The sequence below is a fragment of the Larimichthys crocea genome, chromosome III (assembly GCF_000972845.2).
Source record: "Larimichthys crocea isolate SSNF chromosome III, L_crocea_2.0, whole genome shotgun sequence".
NCBI classification, from domain to species: Eukaryota; Metazoa; Chordata; class Actinopteri; family Sciaenidae; genus Larimichthys; species Larimichthys crocea.
In genome coordinates this window covers 30,899,156-30,919,302 of record NC_040013.1, presented here as the reverse complement: position 1 = coordinate 30,919,302, position 20,147 = coordinate 30,899,156, and the positions used below count along the sequence as shown (strand labels likewise).

The 20,147-nt window shown below is 39.9% G+C and overlaps 2 protein-coding genes across 8 annotated transcripts in view; both read right to left on the bottom strand.

Moving 5' to 3' along the window:
* The window catches only part of ccser1 (coiled-coil serine-rich protein 1), a 111,920-nt gene extending 97,995 nt beyond the window's left edge, over positions 1-13,925 (bottom strand). The window contains exons 1-4 of one of the 5 annotated variants that reach the window (XM_019259909.2): positions 13,594-13,925; positions 5,805-6,861; positions 4,684-5,101; positions 2,522-2,706 (exon numbers count right to left, since the gene is read on the bottom strand). In XM_019259909.2, coding sequence (XP_019115454.1) covers positions 2,522-2,706; positions 4,684-5,101; positions 5,805-6,836 — 1,635 coding nt within the window. In that variant the 5' untranslated portion in view covers positions 6,837-6,861; positions 13,594-13,925. The remainder of the gene's footprint in view (positions 1-2,521; positions 2,707-4,683; positions 5,102-5,804; positions 6,862-13,593) is intronic. The other 4 variants (XM_019259910.2, XM_019259908.2, XM_019259911.2 and 1 more) reach the window with 4 other exon arrangements.
* A 2,841-nt stretch (positions 13,926-16,766) lies between these two features.
* Positions 16,767-20,147, bottom strand: part of trim36 (tripartite motif containing 36) — a 29,304-nt gene continuing 25,923 nt past the window's right edge. For all 3 annotated transcript variants that reach the window (XM_019259920.2, XM_010731252.3, XM_019259921.2), the window contains exon 13: positions 16,767-19,547. In XM_019259920.2, the coding sequence (XP_019115465.1) occupies positions 19,178-19,547 (370 nt within the window). In that variant the 3' untranslated portion in view covers positions 16,767-19,177. The remainder of the gene's footprint in view (positions 19,548-20,147) is intronic.

Here is a 20,147-nt window from a genome sequence, read left to right as displayed (position 1 = left end):
CAAGGAAGATTTTTTTCCCATCTACCACTTCTTTCAAGGCTACTGTGTGACCAGTTTGCATTAAGAAACTTTGCCTCGACCTTAATTTTATGCGCGCATGATAATTATGACTGCTTTTATACGAAGTCTCTGGACAAAGTGAGCATTCAATATCTATATCTGCAAACATCTTCATTGGTTTTCATTTGAAAAATCAGCCGTCTGGTTGTGGTTATTACAAATTCTGTCAGGAAAGGGAAGTGAATCCTTATCTGTTGTGTGATTAATACAAGTGCCACTTGTGATATCTAGCCTTTACAAGGAAGCAATCAAACTGGAGGATATGAAAACAAGAGGCACTATGCATTACAACAATGTCTAGCAAGCAAACTGCAAAGCAAATGTTGATATGCATAAGTAACATTCAAAGTAAAGTGGATTGCTGTTGAACAAGTCAGCTATAGATGTCAATCAAACTACAAATTAAAGTGCATGTTTAAAGTGGCTCTTGTTTGGCTCAGTGATTACTTCCAATTCCAGTTAACAAAAAAAAAGAATATCCGATGAAGATTTTCTCCTCTCTTATCTTAGTCAGTCTGCTTCAATATTATCACAGTTGTCGTTGAGAAACTTATGAGCAACAAACACTGTGTATGCTTTCTCACAGAGTGCAAAAAGGGTATCAGGATAACAGTAACAACTGGAATGAGATCAGTGAGCAGCACAGCCAAACACAGCCTTGCTTTGCTTCACAGGACGTACCGCACAGTTTATTTTCTGTGAATTCAACAAATTTATGACCACAAACCGAATCTTTGTTTGCTTTATGATAATTATACTCTGCCTGTGCTGTAATGACACAGCAACAATAAAGCATATCCACCCAGCATACTGTTTAGCGTGCTGTGCTTTAGCCTCTGTTTTGCCTTTGCACATGTGCCATGTCCCACAGGCCTCCTTATCACCTATACACAACAGTCAGCCACACTGTATATGTATAAACAATGAGCAGACGGTATATTCCTTTTAGTCATAACCTCAGTAGCTTTACCTGAGAAGGTTTTTGTTTGCATACTGTGGCATTGTTTATATTGTAAACATACTGAGGCAAAGGCACAGTGCGAATGCTCCAGACCTTTTTGCAAAGTTTTATGAAGCTAACAGAAAAAGCAGAAGTGGTAGTCCATAATTTAATATACACTCCAAGGCTCCTGCTCCTGTTTTTTATGACTTAGACCCCCAAAGAAGGCTTCATAGAAGATATTACTCAAAGTTTGAGAAAGACTAGAGAACACAGCAACATGCTGTGTTTATCTCTGCCCTTTTTAATTTTTTAGTAAAAGCCTATACACCTTGGTAGAATAAATGCGATTGGCTGGCTTCCTCATGTGTGTTTATACACAACAGGGCTCTAGCCTTTCCCCAAAAACAAATGAGATCTACTGTAACAACAGCAGGCATCAACAAAGACGGGCGCGGTGTTTGTTAGACAAACCCAACAGACGACTGAAGAAGTTTTCCAGAGTACTTTAGCAATTCACACGTGTTGAACTTACTGTCAGGGCTTTGCCATAAATAGCTTTATATGACAGAAACCAGACTTTTATCATGTGTTCATGATTTACCTGAACTGTTGAATGTCTCTTCTGAGTGACACATTAAGCCCTGAGGTGTCATTGTTGAATACCATGTGTGACATTTCTCTCTTAACATTCCTTTAAATAACAATGAGTTTACGAGAATTTCAGTTTCTGAGATAATCAGGATCCTAAATTTACTTTTGGTTATGAAAAAGGCTAAATAAACCCTTTCTGCAAATACGTGGAAATATCTAAATTTTTCTATTTTGTAATTCAAAGTCAGTGAAAAACAAAATCAAGTGCACTGTAGTCGGTTTTGCCCAGAGTCTACTGGGACACTTTTGGCATTTTCATGGCCAGAGGCATGGGTACTAGCAGCTGGTTTCAACTGTGGCCAATAACATCCGCTCTTGTTATCTCTCTTTTAAAGCAAGGCTCTTCCTGTAACTAAGCAATGATTTAGTCATTGAGTGGCATGTTTTCCTATCCTATTGTCCTGGAAGACGGAAGTGTCAGTATGCAGCTGAGGGAGGATGGTGTCTTTTTTTAAGTTGGATTCAGGCTTGCAGACATATTAAATATCTGTGTGTGATTATACATTTCCAAATCTGCACTTACCATATAGACTATGCAATGCATTATTTTGACACTAATATGTGCCACGTCTCACCAGCAGCACACACTGTTCACTGCCATGTGTAAACTTTTAAGGAATTATTTCAATCACTTTACGATTAAGGAGGATTGTAAAACAGAAATTAAAACTGTGGTATGAATATTGAGATGTTAGCAGAAACAAAGTTGACTTAACTATACTGTTTGCTATGAATGTTTGCGAAGCTAACATTGCACATTCAAAGAAGAAACTGAAAAAAGGGAGTAGTTCAATGCTCACTTCAAAAGACACACAAGATAAGTGATAAAAATCACAAACACACACGCATACACAGTTCAAGACTTACCAGACTTCCCAGTTTGGATGAGGAGGAGTTGTTTCTGTGTTTGAGCAAACCACCTCCCTCCATGCCCGGGGCATCTCTGTGGTTTCCATGGATACGAGGCCCACCAGCCCCCTCAGACGAGGAGCGCAGACGCCTTTCCATCCGCATCACCTCATGATACGGACTGACACTGCTACACAGAGAGGCTGGAGGAGAGAAAGAAGTAAAGAGAAGCAGACTGTCAGGCAGACATAATGAATTATGGTGGATCCGTCTTAACGGTGATTCCACAAGCAGAGACATAATCATCGTTTTATTATATTTCCAATTGGTAGCAGTCAGCTCTATTTCCTGTAAGAAATGTGTGTTTTCTTTTCATTAAATTTAATGACAAAGCGGTTCTTTGTTATTCAGCATTTTAAATTAAGTTTAATCTCCCTGTTATGAAACTCTTCAGCCACATTGCTTTTAGTCCAAAGATATTTATGCCAGTTTCATAATAATCACATATGCTCTGAGTTTGACTAAGCTTGGTGCATAACAATAAATCTACCGAACAAATTAGTTTTTCCAGGGGCAATACTCCTCAGTCAAACAAACAGAAGATTGCTATAATTACTCTGTTTTGATCTACTAATGCATAGATATGAAAACAGACTCTCTCATTGAGCAAAAGGTTATAAAACACTTGTACAGCATTTCATATCAGCCTCTTTCTCTTTGTGTGTGTCTCTCATTCTCTAGAGGTTTAGACCATTTCAACCAGAAAGGATGATCAGACCTGCAGTACATGCGAGCCCACATAGCAGAGGCTCTGAAAAGAAATGTTAAAATTCTGCTGTTGCAGAGTTCAACAAACAAGCTCACACTGGTATCACTGTATACTCTGCAAGCATGTATTGTGTGTTTGTGTTTGTGTGTGTTCACAATCCCACAATAGGCCATTGATACTGCACTAAGTGATTGCTGGCAGATGCTGCTGCCAGCATGCCAACTTTAAACTAACAGCACACCTCATACAGTTACATCAAGTCACAGCACAGTCTCTTATATAATACAAATATTAAAGATTAAACCAAGTGTAAAAATCTCAGCCAGATTTTTTTTTGTTTTACAGTGTCTGATCAAAGTCTGCCATGATGTAAACAATTGTTGGCAAAAACAGAGCAATGGGCTGCAGATTTAGGAAGATATTTTGTTACCCGAGACGGTTTGGCTACAAAAACTCTTCTGCAATATGCTGCAGCAGCTTGAGGGAGAAGAGAGGAGGATAGTGACGAATCATCTTTGGTCAAGGGATACATTTTCAGTATGACACACACTCTTTCAACACTGTCAACCCACAACGGGCACTGATTTATTAGACTGGAGCATTTTCTCACTAGAAGGAGTGACAGCTCCAAGGCCATCTCTTCTAATATCTGAAATATTTATTTGTATTACCAAAGAATTTAAAAGCTAAAGTAGTTTTCAATCATCAAGTGGAAACAAACTGAATGAGACATAAATATAATAACACTTTGAATCTGATTAGCCCGGTTTGCATCACCTCCACTTACTTTTTGTTTCCTCTGGCAATCTGTTTGAGAGGCTTGGTAATGAAGTCTCAAATATTTTTATTTGCTATGTTGTTCACACGTATTCACTTGTTCAGTCATGCTTAAGGGAGCAATAAATCCAACCAACGCTGAAGGAGCAGGAGTGAGGCATCACTTCAACCCACCTAATAAATGCTTAGCGTAATCAAACTCATCAATCAATCACTAATTACTAAAAAGTAAACACTGTGCAGTGTTTTTTACTGTCATTGTTGATCTTTGATCTATTAATTACTTTATTTACTTTATATAAAACCATCAGGAAAACATCAACATGTCCTCTGTTCCCCCAAAACACTGAATGGAATACAAACTATACAGACTTATCTAAGTCACTAAAGTCAGTGTATCATATTTGCAAGCAACAGGCTGCATATACAGCAAACTCAAAAGTTTGTGCCCGCACATACTCAACTACTGTTTCATGGAGCCCTCATCACAGAGCAAGTATGGAAGTCAAGTTTGTGTCTGTCTATGTTTTTCAAGTTATTATGACAGAGCAACCCTAGCCTGTAACTCCGACTGTGTACGAGTGTGTGATATTGTCTGTGTGGTGTATGTAAATCTGTGATTCAGGTTTCATACCTGCATGTGGTTTCCTCAAATGAGAGGACCTGGGTTCATGGCAGCCACAGAAGCTTCCTCTTTCTTGAAAAGAGAGCGTGTGTCTTGCCCTCCTTTCCGATTGCTCCGGGTTAGAGTGGCAACCCTCGCTGCGTACCACACATGCCTCGCTCTCACTCGTGGTCTCTGTTTGATAACCTGTCTTCCTCTCCTCCACCAACTCCTTCCTCTGCTCTGCTGACACCTCTTCCTTTGCTTCCTTTCTCTCCTCCTCCCTCTCCTTCCTCTCTTCCAGTGATTGTTCCTGCAGAGGTAGGCAGGGTACAGCTGTCTCGGGCTCCGAGAGTGAAATGGCAGTCTCATAGTCTGTGTTGTTGGCTGTGCTGGTGTCAGGGAGTAAAGGTTTTTCGGTGCTGGACTCGGCTGGAGTGAAGAAAACCTGAGGAGAGAACATAAAACAGACCAATAGCATTTTAAAATGTTACATTCAAATGAGGCAAAAAGCAGTTTACAGGAAAAAGAAAACACGTCAGCACTCATTTAGTAGATGCATATTTATGTCCTCAAGCAGTAGTGTGCATGTTTAGACAACACATTCATACAGTATTTACTCTTCAATGGCATAAGTACAGAGCTTTGTATTTGCAACTGTTAAGACTGGGTAAATGGTTCCCTCTCTCGGGTTCGCTCCTCTACCAAGAAATAAAATAGAATAAATTCTTTAAAGAAGAAAAGTTGAGAGCACAAAGGTGTGAAATGTGGAGAGCAGTTTGCAGACATCCGTAGGTTTTCTTTTTCATGCCTTAGCTCTTTCAATAAAAAGGACTTTTCATGCCCAGTGCTCAATTTTTATGCCACATTTCACAGGTTCCTGGTAGTCATAAATATTCCTCTTTTACGGTTTTTGTTCTTGACATCCAAGGGCACGTGTGGTTGTGTTGTCTGTTCTTGAAGCACTAATATTGCCATCTTTTTATGAATAAATTCTTATTTGTTCAGACACTTGGCTATGCTTGTAAATACTGTTGAATTTTGACATAAACCTATCTTTTGAAACATTCTGAATGTTTGACTAACCCGTTTGATTCAAAAGGATCTTGGATTATTCAGAGAGACAGATAAAAGAGTGTAAAACAAGCCACCTGGGAGGTAGAGACAGCAACGCTGAAGTTCTCTGGAGCAGGTGGAGGGTCAAGTGGAGCTGTGTCAGCCGCCAGCCCAGGCACAGAGACTGGTTCTGGCCCTAAACCAGATCCAGGGCTGGGAGCTGGCAGGGCATCCACCTCAGACACAGAATCCTCTGTGATGGGGATGAACTCCGAAGGGGTGATGGCTGTAGTTTGGTCTTCTGATATCATTGGGGACTGGAGTGAGCTCTCACCACCGGCACCAAGCAGCTCGCCTGGCCATGACCCTGGGGTGAGCCCTCCTTCCCCTGGTGTGAGCCCTCCTTCCCCGGGCATGAGCCCTCCTTCCCCAGGCGTGATGGTAGTGGAGCTTGGAGGTTCGAGGTTTACTTCTGGAGGTCTGTGGTGATCAGAGGTGCGGGAGAAGCGGTGGTGAGCTGAAAAAGATTTGGGTAGTAGCTGTTTCTTGTGGCGTGATGACCGTTTGTTGTTATTACTGGCACCGCTGTAGTCATCGAGGAACCCGGAGTCATCACCCTCATTGGCACCTGAGCCACTGATGCAGTTTATAAACACATTTCGATTGGTTGTGGAGGAGGAAGAGGACGCCTTGTCAAAATCCTCGGTCTGAGAGCGCGGGATTTTCTTCTTGTGGCTGCCGAACCCAAATGAGTGCCGTGACTTGGGGCGTCCACCACCATCACCGAACCCTGTGGACAACGATGTCGTTATCGCCTGCTGGTTATTTCCATTTGTGTCAGTGCCCTGTGTCAGTGGAGGTGTGAGGTTCAGGTTTATGGGCTGGACACGTGGCTCACTATTCCGTTTAGCTGCGAAACCGAGAGATGGAGCACGGAAAAGGCTCCGGCGTTTCCCAGTACTGCCAGAGCTGGAGTTGGTGCTGGAAGGCGACGAGCTGTGGACGCCATTTCCCACCCCGCCTGAAGACGGAGAGGAGGGCAGAGACTCCTGCCTCTTACTGCTGCTGCGGCGGAAGATCGGCAGGCGGGACACGAGTGTGGAGCGGCGTGAGCCTGATTCACCCATCTAGACGCTGAGGCAGAGGGGAATTCTGAGGGAACAAACACAAAAAAACATTTAAAATACCTCCACAAAAACCTGGACAATAAGATAGACAGATACTTAGCTGACATTCACAACTTTAAGGTTCATATATTTGTCATTCTTCAGCACAGGGTTCCACAACAAAACTCAAGTTGTAGTCTATGCTACACAAAAAGAAATATATTTTATGGTGGAGTACAGCGGATGAGCTGCTGCCCTGTAGACTGGTGGTATGGCAGCAGATACTTCTTTATCACTTGTCAGATAGCAGCAGGATGAACATGCCGTTACTGGGGTGGGTGTTGTCTTTTAATATCCTTTGGGGTCTGTGCCTGCACCTCACTTCGATGATATCACTGATGCTCAGTAGATGGGTACAGACAATGTTTTGGGTGGTTTTATTAAGAGCCTACTGCAGCGCCCTCCTATCCTGGGCCACGCACAAACCATTCCAATGTATAAGGTTTCCAGTCAGGATGTTTTCTATCGCTGCTCTTTAAAAGTAGACAAGAACTTGGCAAGGGAATTTGGCTTTCTTAAGTTTCCTTAGGAAATAGAGCTGTTTCTGACCTTGTTAGCTAAGCTGCTGTGATGCTGATTCCCAGGAACCTAAAACCCGCCTCACCTCGGCTTCATTGATCATGGCTTAACCTCCTTTTTTCGAAAAAATAATATAATAATACAATAATCAGTTCCTGGTTTTGCTTATGTTGAGTTTGAACACGCATTATCTTCTCCAGTACGGCAGGTAAGAAATATCAAATAAAGTTATATTTGAACCTTTTTCACATTCACCAACCCTCTAAGAAAATGCTGGACTCACAACCAAATGGAAGAGCACGTCATATTTTAATATTTACGTTTAAAAACACAGGGAGCTTCAGCAAACAGACTGGATAGAGGAATCTCACACTGACACATTGAGGGATCACATTTCCCACAGTGAATGAGTCAAAACAAGTTACTGCTGCATGTTTATCGTGCAGATGCTTCGTTGCGAATGGTGTCATATGTGATAGATTCTCGCTCCTCAGGCATTTATAATACATGTGTAAACAAAAACAGTGCTGTTTACCCCGTTGCTGCTAGACTATCTTCCTGTGAATTTTCTCTCATGAAAACATTTCAAAACACAGCTGCCTGAAAATGTTGTTTTTTTTTAAAAAGCAAAACAAACTCAATTTTCTTCCAAAGATATGAAGTGGTTATCAACTCTGAAAATAGCCAGCGGTGTTAAAGATACTTAGCTGACGTGCAGTTCTGTTTCTGGTACATCCGTACATGATAGGAATAAAGATAGTGCTAATGCTACCACAAGGAAGTGAAAGGTCACAGAAGCTCTATTTGTCGAGTAGTACTTTTAACCCAAAACCTCCCTATCATCTGATATACATTATTATCACTAAAAAAAGGACACCAGTCTTCTTTATTAGATTTATGATGAGGTAAAACAACATGATCTGAACCAAAACGCAAAATTTAATCAGGCACACAGAGTGTATGCTACAAATATTGTATGTTATGTTCTAGTTCAGTATTAATTTGATGTAAAGAAAGTCAGACCGTACAGTACTGACATCATATCAGTGGCTCGGCAAGGAATATTAACCGTCTGCCTTCTTGACGACGCTGTGTGTCTTTGAGAGTAAAATTGTTGTGCCTCATGTAATCTTCGCTTACAAAACAGTTTCTGCAATTTCACAATTAGCAATCGTTATAGTAAACACTGTAAGCAGGACTGTTGTCTCAATGCTTGTAGGAACTAACCAAAGTTAGCCACTGAGTCGCAGATTAAAAGGAGTCACCAAATGTGGTGGTGAATACTTACGTGTTCATTGTTTTCTGCAATAATCAGGTAAACAGTGACTATGTAGTCCTTGTAATGTTGAAGAAGCTGCCTCTGTGAGAGTTGCTCAAGTGTTTTGTTTTCGATCTCTGTGTAATAAGCTTACCTTAACACCCTTAACTGGAGTGGCTTATGAGTGTGCCACCTCCTTGAAAGTAAATTTGATCAAGTTCTAAATACACACTGATGTAGTTCTTATTTTCATTCCTAACTATCTCACTGTAGTAAATAGAAAATCCCATAAGTGTTGTCAAAGACAGAAGAAGGCCCGATTACATTTACTGTAATGACAACAGAAAACAATTAAATGATTACACACACATACATAGACACACACACAAACACTCGGCCTGTCCTGGATCACTTCAAGCTGTCAAAAGGCACAGCGGGTTAGCGGCCTTGTCAACATATGTCAGACTTCCTTTCAGATGAGCCAGCAGTTCAGTGGCATTTAGTGTCTTCTCACCATCATACAGCCATCTGACCTGGTCATGGCACTTCGACCTGGCTCATTAAGACAAGGAATGACGTCCAGCTAATTATATATAGATTAAAACCAATTGAGAACACAATCTGTGTTATTTACAATACCAGTCATGGGCAGCCAGGCCTCTAGGTGCCAGGCCTTGTGAGCAGTAAAATATCAGAAAGATACATTACTCACATTACTCTAATGGACACAGGTATGATTGTATCTGTAGCTAAAAGAGAAGTAGTACTGCACTGATACAGGTGTTTACTTCCTCAGTGCTCAGCGTCTGCACGAGAAGTGAGACTACCTGTGTCACAAGAAGAGAAAAACTCCAATTCGTCTCACTTCCTCTTCCCTTTTCTCTGAACTGCAGTTGAATAACAACGAGAGCAAACATAATTTGATTTGCTGCGTGTTTGCCCGATTTCCGTTTGAATGTGGACTTGGCTGAAATAAATTAAAGTGCGTTCAGAGTGGATTAGATAAGAATATATTTTGAAGATTTACAGATGCAGGTTTTCTGGGGAGATTCATTTCCTGAATATTTAACTAGCCTCATTTGCAACTGTCCAAATTCACTGTGAGCCGAAATGATAAAATGTCCACCAAAGAAATGCTGCGAATGTCGATGGGTAAATAACACTGTCAGTCATATACCAAATTGGTGTAAAGGCTCTGCCTGTTGCATTAGCTATTGTTAAACATCATACACTGTAGAGACAGTTTCAAACTTTTACACAGTGCTGCGACTAACTATTATTCTCATTATCGACTAATCTGTTGATCATTTTCTCAATTAGGCAGCTGTCAAAATAGTTGGCGATGAATCCAATAGTTGCTGAAAAAAATCGATTAACTGACTAATCGTTGCAACTCTACTTGCAATACACTTGTAATGCATAAAACTTGGTAATAGTTTGTCTTGATTGGTTGTAGCAGTTCAGGAGAGCCTCCTGCTGAGTTATGCTACGGCCCAACAATCGTAATCATTCTTAAAGACTAACAGTTAACTGTTATCTCTCTTCTGTAAAAACACAGTAGTAGCAGAAGGTAGTAAAGCTGACTTAAAGTAGATAACATAGAAGCAAGTAAAGATGAAAAATAAAAAATAAAAACAGGACCAAGGTGTGCAAATACAGCATCTCTAGTTTAAATGGAACGTTCACCTGGAGTACTTTCTGTAAAACTTTATGAACCTCCTGCCAGAAATGAATCAATAATGGGGGTAAGACCAGAATATATGATAATGATTTTCACCCAGAGAACTCACACTGCCTCCAGCAGGTATAGTGACTATTTTAAAGTGGAGTAATTAAGAAAGTGATGAGGTTTTTCCACCTAAACTTTCTCCATAAAGTTGATGTTTTCCATTATTAATAATTTCTCCTATTTCCTCATCCGTTATTTGTTCTAGTTCCCATTTTTGTTTAATATACATTGCCTTGAGATGTTTTTTTTCTTTGGTCTCAGTTCAAAACGTATGCCTCTGCTTACTAAATTGGCTTTAGGTGTGAATGTAAGCAGTTGCTTGTCTCTATAAGTCAGCCTTGTGATGAACTGGCAATTTTTCCAGGGTGTACCCGCCTCTCGCCCGAAGTCAGCTGGGATAGGCATTTAATTTAACACAAATCATGGGCCCCTGATGACAAAAGTAAAATACGCAGCTACGCCTTGAGTCACACACCCCCTGCCATGCTTCTAATCATCACATGCCAAACACCAGCTTCGCTTCATGCTTTTATTTCTGCACTGCTGTGTAGTTTTGTGTTGTCTTATCGACACACGCGACCGTCTGAGTCTACATTAGTTATATAATTAATCAGAAATCTAGTGTATGGGTCCAAATTCCTCACTTTTTTGTACACTGACACCTGACTGCATTCCATTTTGAAATAATACAAGGTGTGGATGGGGTGTGAATGACTGGGTGTTTCCTCTAGAACAGGTTCTTGAAGGGATCTTTTTCATAACAATGACATGTTACAGGCAAAACCATAATCTTCTACTGCGTATAATGGATTACATATTAGGCAACACTGCTGAACTTAGTACTGACCAAATAAACATTAAGCTTTCACAGTTTCCTGAAGACTGATATGGCATCTCGAGATTACTTTAAAAAAATGGTAAGACAGTGGCTCGAGCAAAGACTGTAAGTTTAAGTGCTCCTTTTAGCACGCAGGAATGTGTTTAATTTCATGAAGGGAGCTGGTTTAAACTAAATATCCCAATATATTTGATAGAATACTTTCATATTACACATAAATATGCTGCATGTACAACACTGGCTGGATCTGAAGATATTAACACACAAATTTCGAGGAAATCAGTATGACACTAATGTGAATATGATGAAAAAACGGGTGTTCATTTAAACTGGGTATAATACTAAGCTACCTGAGAAAATGAAAATACCAGGAAACACAAATAAGCTACACACAGTAGCCAGTAAGTCACTGTATTAAAATAAGCACATTTCTAGGTCTTATCACTTAATATATGACTAACTGCTCACCAACTTCTGTAATTATATAACTGCTAGCCCTGTCCGTGCATGTCATGTGATCAAAACAACATTTACTTTTAACCAGGCACTAAAAATGGCAAACCTAATCTCTCACCTTTGGCCCAACAGACGCATTGCTACTGAACATAAAACAACCATCTTGTTTGGGGCCACTAAAGAAATAAAAAACTGCAAAACCTCTACACTCTGGATACCGTATGCGGTATGTACGGTTTGATAGTTGAGAGGTGCATGAGAAGATACACAGAGAAAACACAAGCACGTCACAACACATGCGTCGCATTTGGAAAACAAACTGCAAATCGCAAACAACAGAAGCAAACTGAGAAGATCATACACCGTTTTGATGACACACGTGTTGTAAAGAGAAAAAGCAAACAGATACAGAACTACTGAAACAGATCAACACAAAACTGTTGGATGAAACAATTACAGATTTACAGGTTTACAGTACTACAGAAGTAGTTAAAAATTAATCTACTGAAACTAATATTAGTTTAAACAAACACACAGAGACATGTCTCAGACCTGTAATCTGCCTACGGTAAATCAAGATATCACTTCCTTTAATGACACAGCGTACACTGCTGGAAACTTGCAACAAGTAGGAGTCACAGAGGGGAAGAAGGAACAAAGAAAAGTTTCATTTCACAAAGAAAGATGACAACAGCGTCTGTTTTAATATTTGTAAAAAATAATAATAATAGTTTAAAGCAGTCGAAAAGTGTACGAGTGCCACTATTCCCGACAAAGCAGCACATCCGTTACACTACTACATTATAATAACATTAGCATCATGCATCAAACAGATTTTTTGTTTGTGAGATTCCCCCACACAGGAAACTGGAATCAGGGATTATAAAGAATCGGTCCAATTAGCAGAATCAATAATGGCACTGGTATCAATACACCCCCTAAGTTGAAGACTAGGGTAAGTTGACATCCTAAATTCACAGACTACAAGTTATAAGACTGAGCTGATGTAGGCTGTACAGGAATATGATACAATGTCATAGATAGATAGATAGATAGATAGATAGATAGATGTAACACAAAACAGGCAGACGATATATAACAGCATCAGTGATCACAGACTATAGTCGGACGCTATAATAATCCACCTGTCCATCAGTGTGTCTATCGGACGACCATGCACATGCAGCTGAAGTGAATGAAGTGAATATTTGCATGGTGCATTTGGCTATTTTTTTGTTATGAATCTTCAATCTGCATGCCAAAGATAATCCTAATAAACCTTAATGACATGGTGGTAAACACAGCAGGAGTAGTAACAAACACATTGATATTTATAAAAAATTAGAGGCATATTTGCTGATATGGTGGCACCTTAGAGACTGGAGGTTACTCCACGTTTCATGTCTACATCACAATCACAACAGTGAATGGGCCTTAGCATGCTGTCACACTGAGTGCTTACAGTATCACTATACCAGCAGCCTTTACAACACTTTCACCAGGCCTGGCTGCTTTTTTTTACTCTGTGCATGAACTAGCTACAGCCAGTGAGCAGATAATACAGTTTGCATGAGATGAGCTGCAGATATTTAAATGCATGTAACCAGCAGCAGCACCGGCAGCAGCAGCTGCAGCAGCAGTCTAGCGGGACACCAACAACTGTCAACCCGAAACGTCAACAACGCTTTGACGCCTGTCGACCTTAAATCCAGCCTTAGCTCGCCGTGTCCGCAGCGAGTAAAGCTAATGGACCCTGCGACATTTTATCAATGCAATGCAGCGTGTGGCTGTCTTCGAGCTACAAAAGGTCACCCGGTGTGCAGAGGGGAAATACTGTAGCATGCACCGTCCGGAGGTTCCGGAGGTCTGGCTAAGCAGCAGCGGACGAACACGGCGTCAACGCCGCACCGTGCGTTACCTTTAGCGGATTCCCAGCGTCTGTACCGAGGCGGCCGCTCCGTGCAGAAAACAGCTCACTACGACTTCTCGAAAAAAACCTACATGGGGAATATCTTGAATTATACAATGGTACTGGCAGCGTACTGAGGTAGCACCTTGTGTTGCACTGACGCCAATATTACACCTCAGTGACGTGGAGGCTCTTTTCCTCCTTCGTCTCTTCCGCGTTGCGACGACAGGCCGCCGCGAGCGTGCACAGCGTGACGTGCCTCCTCCTCCTCCTCCTCCTCCTCCTCCAGCAGCTCAGCATCCTTCAGCAGGTGGATGAATGGACAGTTCAAGCTTTATCTCACCATGAGGTGTGTCATTAAAATCGACTCTTCTCGCGTGTAGCTCACTAATTATTATCTAATAAGCAGCCTTATAATGAATGCATTTGATATTCATCTCCTTATTATAGCCATTTGTTCCCCTTTGGTATGTTAACATGTGTAGACTATGTTTTTGTATAAGATAAGATAAGATAAGATAAGATAAGATAAGATAAGATAAGATAAGATAAGATTTGTGGGGTTGCAATCATGGAAACTTTCCATAGGAATTAACATGAATTTATGGGAATAAACCGTGAATTTACAAAATTAAAAGTTGGCCCTGTTATAAAAATTAGTATTATACTGGGGTGCAGATGTTTTAACTCATATAGATAGTGTGTGTGTGTGTGTGTGTGTGTCCTGTTTTTTGCATGTCTCGTCCACTTCCCTTATTTGGCCTGTGTTTACTGAGGCTGGCAGGGAGAGATAATTATAAAAAAAAATAGTACAAGGACAAGAGACACATGTTAGGGAAGTATCATTTGGATATGAAACATAATGCTCATTGCTGAGCAGAAAACCAAAAAAAGGATGTTATGATAATAACTGTATCAGTGGGGAGGTGTCGGAGACAGCCCATTTTTTAAAAATGTATAACCTACTGATAGAGCTCCTCAGGGAGCCTTTTCTCTGTAACCCCTTTTTGTGTGTTGCACTGTTAAATGTTCCTTCGTGTACAAGAATAATAAATTCAACTTAAACTTTGAATTCAGTCCTCCTTATTCAAGGGTTCTTCTTAAAAAATCTCGTAACAGGCCCTGGACAGGGAATTTAAATATAGTTAGGGGAATTATACTTTAATACAATCTTGACTAAAACAACCAAATTTCATCCAGATACACACGTATTATACACTGTTATTCCTCAATCACATGCACACATTATTTCTACAACCCTGGACAGGAGCACAAGACTACTGAAGCCGAGCCACACATTTGAGCCCATAGATGACTTAAAGTGAAGTAAGTTTTGATGAATTTATGGGGTAAATATATTTGATGTGTTATTTGTTTAACTTGCAAACAGCACATGGAAATGTATCCATACAGGAGATGGATGATAAGTTAGATGCTAAATAAGCTACAGCTACTTATTTCATTGATCATTTATGAGGCTATTTTATCATGATGCTAGCTTACCCCCAATTTCCAGTTAATTACCATAAATTGCCATTAATTCCCACAAATGTCAATAATTCACATGGAAAGTTTCCAATTTGGAAATTTTCAAAAGTCCACAGCATAAATTCCCAATTTAGTTTCTGGAAATTTTACCACAAAATTTGCTGCAGAGATCAATGAGATAATAGAAGACTAACTTATTTACTAGCATTTATTTCAATACCAAGCAAGTCTATTTCTATATTGGACAATGCTTTTCTATATGCAAAAAAATGAAAAACACCTTATGTACAAGTGGGAACAAAGAAGCAGGAATAGGGATTTCTGAGGAGGCTTTGGGAGAAATTCGTAGCTTTCAATGGACCTCGACGACTTCCATGGAATGGAGGGAACAGATGTTTTAATACCCCATACCAGGAAAGATACAGAAATAAGAGTTTATTGTGTTGGAGACAATGTGGCATGCTCCAAACAAAGTTTGTATTCAAATTGGATTCACAAAGCTCCGAGAATAATATTCAATACTCAGATACCATTGAACTTGGAGACTCTATCTGGGTTTTGTTTTTGAAACAGAGTAAGGGTACGAAGCTGCTGCAGGACCTTTTACCAGCAAGTAAAACATAAATAAATCACTAGAAAGTGGCTAAGTTCAGTACCACCTACATTGAAAGAACAATGTTTGAAATATTTAAAACGGAAATGTTTTATGTTTGAAGGTCAGAAAAGACATTCTACCAAATTTGGAATAAGTGTATTGAATTTATCGCCCCTATGTGAGCAGACTTTGTATGACTCCACTGACATTCGATGCTCCTTTAATGAAAATGTAAGCTCCCTTGATTCTATTGTACATAGCTACTTTTTTTAAATATAAAAACTAGGAGCAGATTTAAGTAGAAGTACTACATATACACCACCTCTGACAGCAAATGTTCCAGTGAAGCTACAAGACCAGCATACTAAAACACCTCAACACATGAACTATGGGGGAAATCCTGACGCAAGAATAGAAAGTCTTACAGAAAGCTCTTTACAGAAAAGGTTTCACAAAGTGAAAAGCTGCCTGAGGGTTTGCACGTCACAGGTATTAGATAAAACTGCACAAATATGTGAATAATATTAAAAAGGCAAAATGGATTTAAAAACACACTAGTTTTATTTGATGAAATGCCCACACAGCAAATTGAAAAGTGTAGCGTGTCCAGGAATCAGAGCAAAGAACAATATTTCCACATCTTTACATACAACACATACAGAAACCCACCACATCCAAAATCCTCTGGAGACACAGAGAAACACAGAGACAAATGCACTGTCACTAATTTAGAGTTCAGAAAAATTTGGAGTGTTACTGAGAAGAAAAAAAAAATAATACAAATTAAGTGTTTAAAATTCACTTCGTATCAAAGAAATTTAAAAACCACAAAGTCAACTATAAACTATTAACAGTGCAAATTGTCTTGTTTGTCTATTCTACAGCCTGTTTAATAATATTGCACACACACATTTATTTATACACACCTGCAGAGCCAAACAGTCGCTGACATGCTACAGATTTTTAAAGTGCTAGCTTGGAATTAGATTGAGAGCCAGCCTGCAAAATATTTGGTTCTAAATGTATCACTGAAAAGCAGGCTAGGGTGCATTTTAATCCATGTCAGCCGTGTATGTTCAGATTACAAGCCTTTTTTAAAAAATCAGATTTCCATAACTGCAAACAACTGTGTTGTGATCCCACGTGGAACAAATCAATAGACAAAAAAAACTTGGAAAAAAACAAAATAAAACATTCAGCTGTTCTGTAATTCACATGAATACATTCTGTGATGGAAATAAAACCGTGAACCTGCCCTGCCAATTCATAAATGCATAGACGTGTTTTAAAGATGTTCAAACAGTCAGTTTGAATATACAGGAGCCAGCGTTCAGGTCTGTGATCTGACAGTCGGAGTGAAAATAAGACAAAATATGAGCACAGCTACAGAAATCCAATATTTCATTTTGAGACTGGAGAATGTTTATGTCCAGCTAAATGTAAGAACATGAATTTATTCAATGTTTTTTTAACCCCAAAAAACAAAAACAAACAAAAAAAAAACTCTATAACCAAAACATTTAAACTGATTAATCAAACCAACACCACAAAAAGAAGGAAGAAAAGATCGTTAGTACCATTTGAAAAACACTCCCTTGACGAAGGCAGCTGAACAGGGAAACATCTGTTTACAGTCATTTTCACCAATAAAAAGATACACAAGCAAACACCAACTAATAACATTTAAGATGTACTTTATATAACTGAAAATAGTATACTCTGGGTTAATATGTACATGGAAGTTAAATCAATCAGTCTAAAAGATCAGCTTATTATCTGACACAAAAGAGAAGGCGGCGATGTTGAATGTTGCGAACAAAGCTGCAAATCAAATCCAAACTTGTTTCTGTGAGGAAAGGTACAGGAGTTAAGGTTTTCCAGGCCTGACGGATAGAGGTAGGTAGCATTGGGCCCCAGTCAGGGCCAGAAACCTGAGAAAACACACACACACCGATTACCCTAACCCTCCAGAAAACAAAATATACATGAATGTACAAACAAACCCATGTGCAGGCACATTTACAGTATAAGTCTAAATCAAGGAAACAGTCTCTCTAGTGTGCCCTCTTAGACTTGAATATCTGAGCTGATTCTGATCAAAGCCAATCAACCCCTCAGGTGTCTGATAGCCAAACTCACCAGTGACACTGCAAGTAAACAGTGGTTTGATAGTAAAGGTACCGAACAGTGTGTTTTGTGATAGCACTTTTTGTGAGAACCTGAAATGTGTGTTTAAAGGCTGCTAGAGACACCGAGCAGTGTGTTGCACTTAAGTCAGCACCAGAACCAATACACTTTGGCCATTAGTGACTTTGCAGAGGTCAAACTTATGTTGACTAATTACACGGTGTTTTGGTAACTGGCTGGTTTCATGATGTTGAAAGTCACATTCAGTGCTGTGCAAACAGTGAGAGGCTTTTTTTTTTTCCTTTAAATCCAAGTGACTACTCCAGGATTCGTGTGTACGTTAGTCATTGTGAGACATCAATGTGCTGATTATGTCGACAGCATTTAAAAGCCAACTAGGTAGTGATCAAAACGGGATGGTTTTAAGTTTTAACATGTGCGAGGCTTTTTTTTCATCAAATTGTGCAAAAACAGCTCAACAGAAACTGTGACAAGGAGGAAAAGTAGTGTTTTCTGTGATAAAGTCAAGAGTAAATAAGTAACAAATCATCGTGAATACCATTAACTGTTATAATTATGACACCAGTGTCTGTGATCAAACTCTACCCACAGTAAAAACTCACGTACAGTATTTATGCTAAGTATGTCCATAACGCTTGTGCAATTACACCGATATCTGCTTACTAGAGCAAACTAAGTGAGCCATTCCCTAAAAATAAAAATTAAAAAAAAGGCACAAAGGCGCTAGCTTTAAAAGTAGCTACAAGGCCCTCTCAGGTCCATCAAGATTACATCTAAACCTACGTGCTACATTTAGACAAACTGTTACAGAAAGGAGCCAAAGAAAAAAAAAGATCACCCAAAAATGAATACACACAAAAATCTCTAAACATAAACCTGGCAAAAGAGGAAGTCTATGTGTAAGCTCGAAGGCGTTTCATGTTTAAACAATAAAGATTTAAAGTTGCTGCAGACAAACTTTGCAGCCAATTCCACTACATGAACAGCTGATCATAGCTGGCAATTAAAACCAGATCAAATACAATTAACGTACAGAGACTTTGGTATGTAGAGAAGACCTTTTCACATACCGTATACCAGCCTCTGAAGACCTTTGTATGTGGACACTCCTATTCAGTGTCATGCTCTTATGTGCGATTCATACATTATACATGCCACCTCTAAATAGGCCAGTCTCTGCTGGCAGAGATCCCATTTTCACATTTAGGACCCAAAACCATTATCACATCTGCCTCGCCTGACCTTCAAAAATAACAGTTTGGATTGTACTCCATCACCCTGTCAATAAAACCTGCTCTTCCCAGAACATGCCAAAGATTAAATGGATGCAGGTCGTTATGCATAAACACCCTCCATCCTTCCTCAGAAGGTCAGCCTCTTAGCGGTGACAAACTCTTCCAGTTGAACCTTGCCGCTGCCCATGAGGCCGAAAGCCGGATACATTGTTCCCGAGCAATCCACCTGCCTCTCGTAAAGGCACCTCATGGTGTCGGCGTCGTAAAAATACACCCGGCACGCGTCATAATCGAGACATACGCCCAAGCGCTGTGGCAGGGGAAGCACGCGGTTGCCAGGGTCACCGGGCTGTGCGTTTGCTGTGGAGGAGGACGAGGAGGAGGAAGCCTTGGGGATGAAGAGTTTGCCCATGCCCAGGGTGAGGAGGGTGAATGGCTGGGAGAGGTCGTAGCACGTGTCCTCGCTGCCGCTGTCATGCCCACTATCATGGTCATATCTGGTGAAAGGAAGAGGAAGAATGGGAGGGTTAGATGAGGACGGAGACATACGCTTGATACAGTTGTGAAACTTGTGTGTAAAACAGAAAGCAGAGTGATAATCAGCGCCAGTTTATGAAGTGTGTGATGAACGAGTGTCAGCAAAAATTTTAATGAAATTATTGTTTTGTCAATTAATCATTTGGGAAATTGCAATGAGCCTTTTTTCTCTATTTTCTGACATTTTATTGAGCATCTTCAAAGGTTAAATTTTCAATCAAAGAAGATAAACTGAAAAATATCATCAAATAAATGCCGTTTTATTCACTGAATTCTTTTAATTAATCACATAAAGTGTTACAGATTTACTTATCTGTTCTTCTCAAACAAGGACTCACGGCATTTTAGAGGAAACAAATGCATACTCAACCTTCAAATGACTAGCTGCCTGGTGTTTATCACCTTGTATGCATTATGTAATTACCATAGCATTAAAATGTATTTGCGTAAATAATGTGTTCCTTTACATGCTTTTACATGAGCTGACAAATTGAGAAAGGCGGGCTTTGTCTGAGAGTAAGCTCTTTACGAGTTTATGCTGGTTCTCTTACATCACAGGA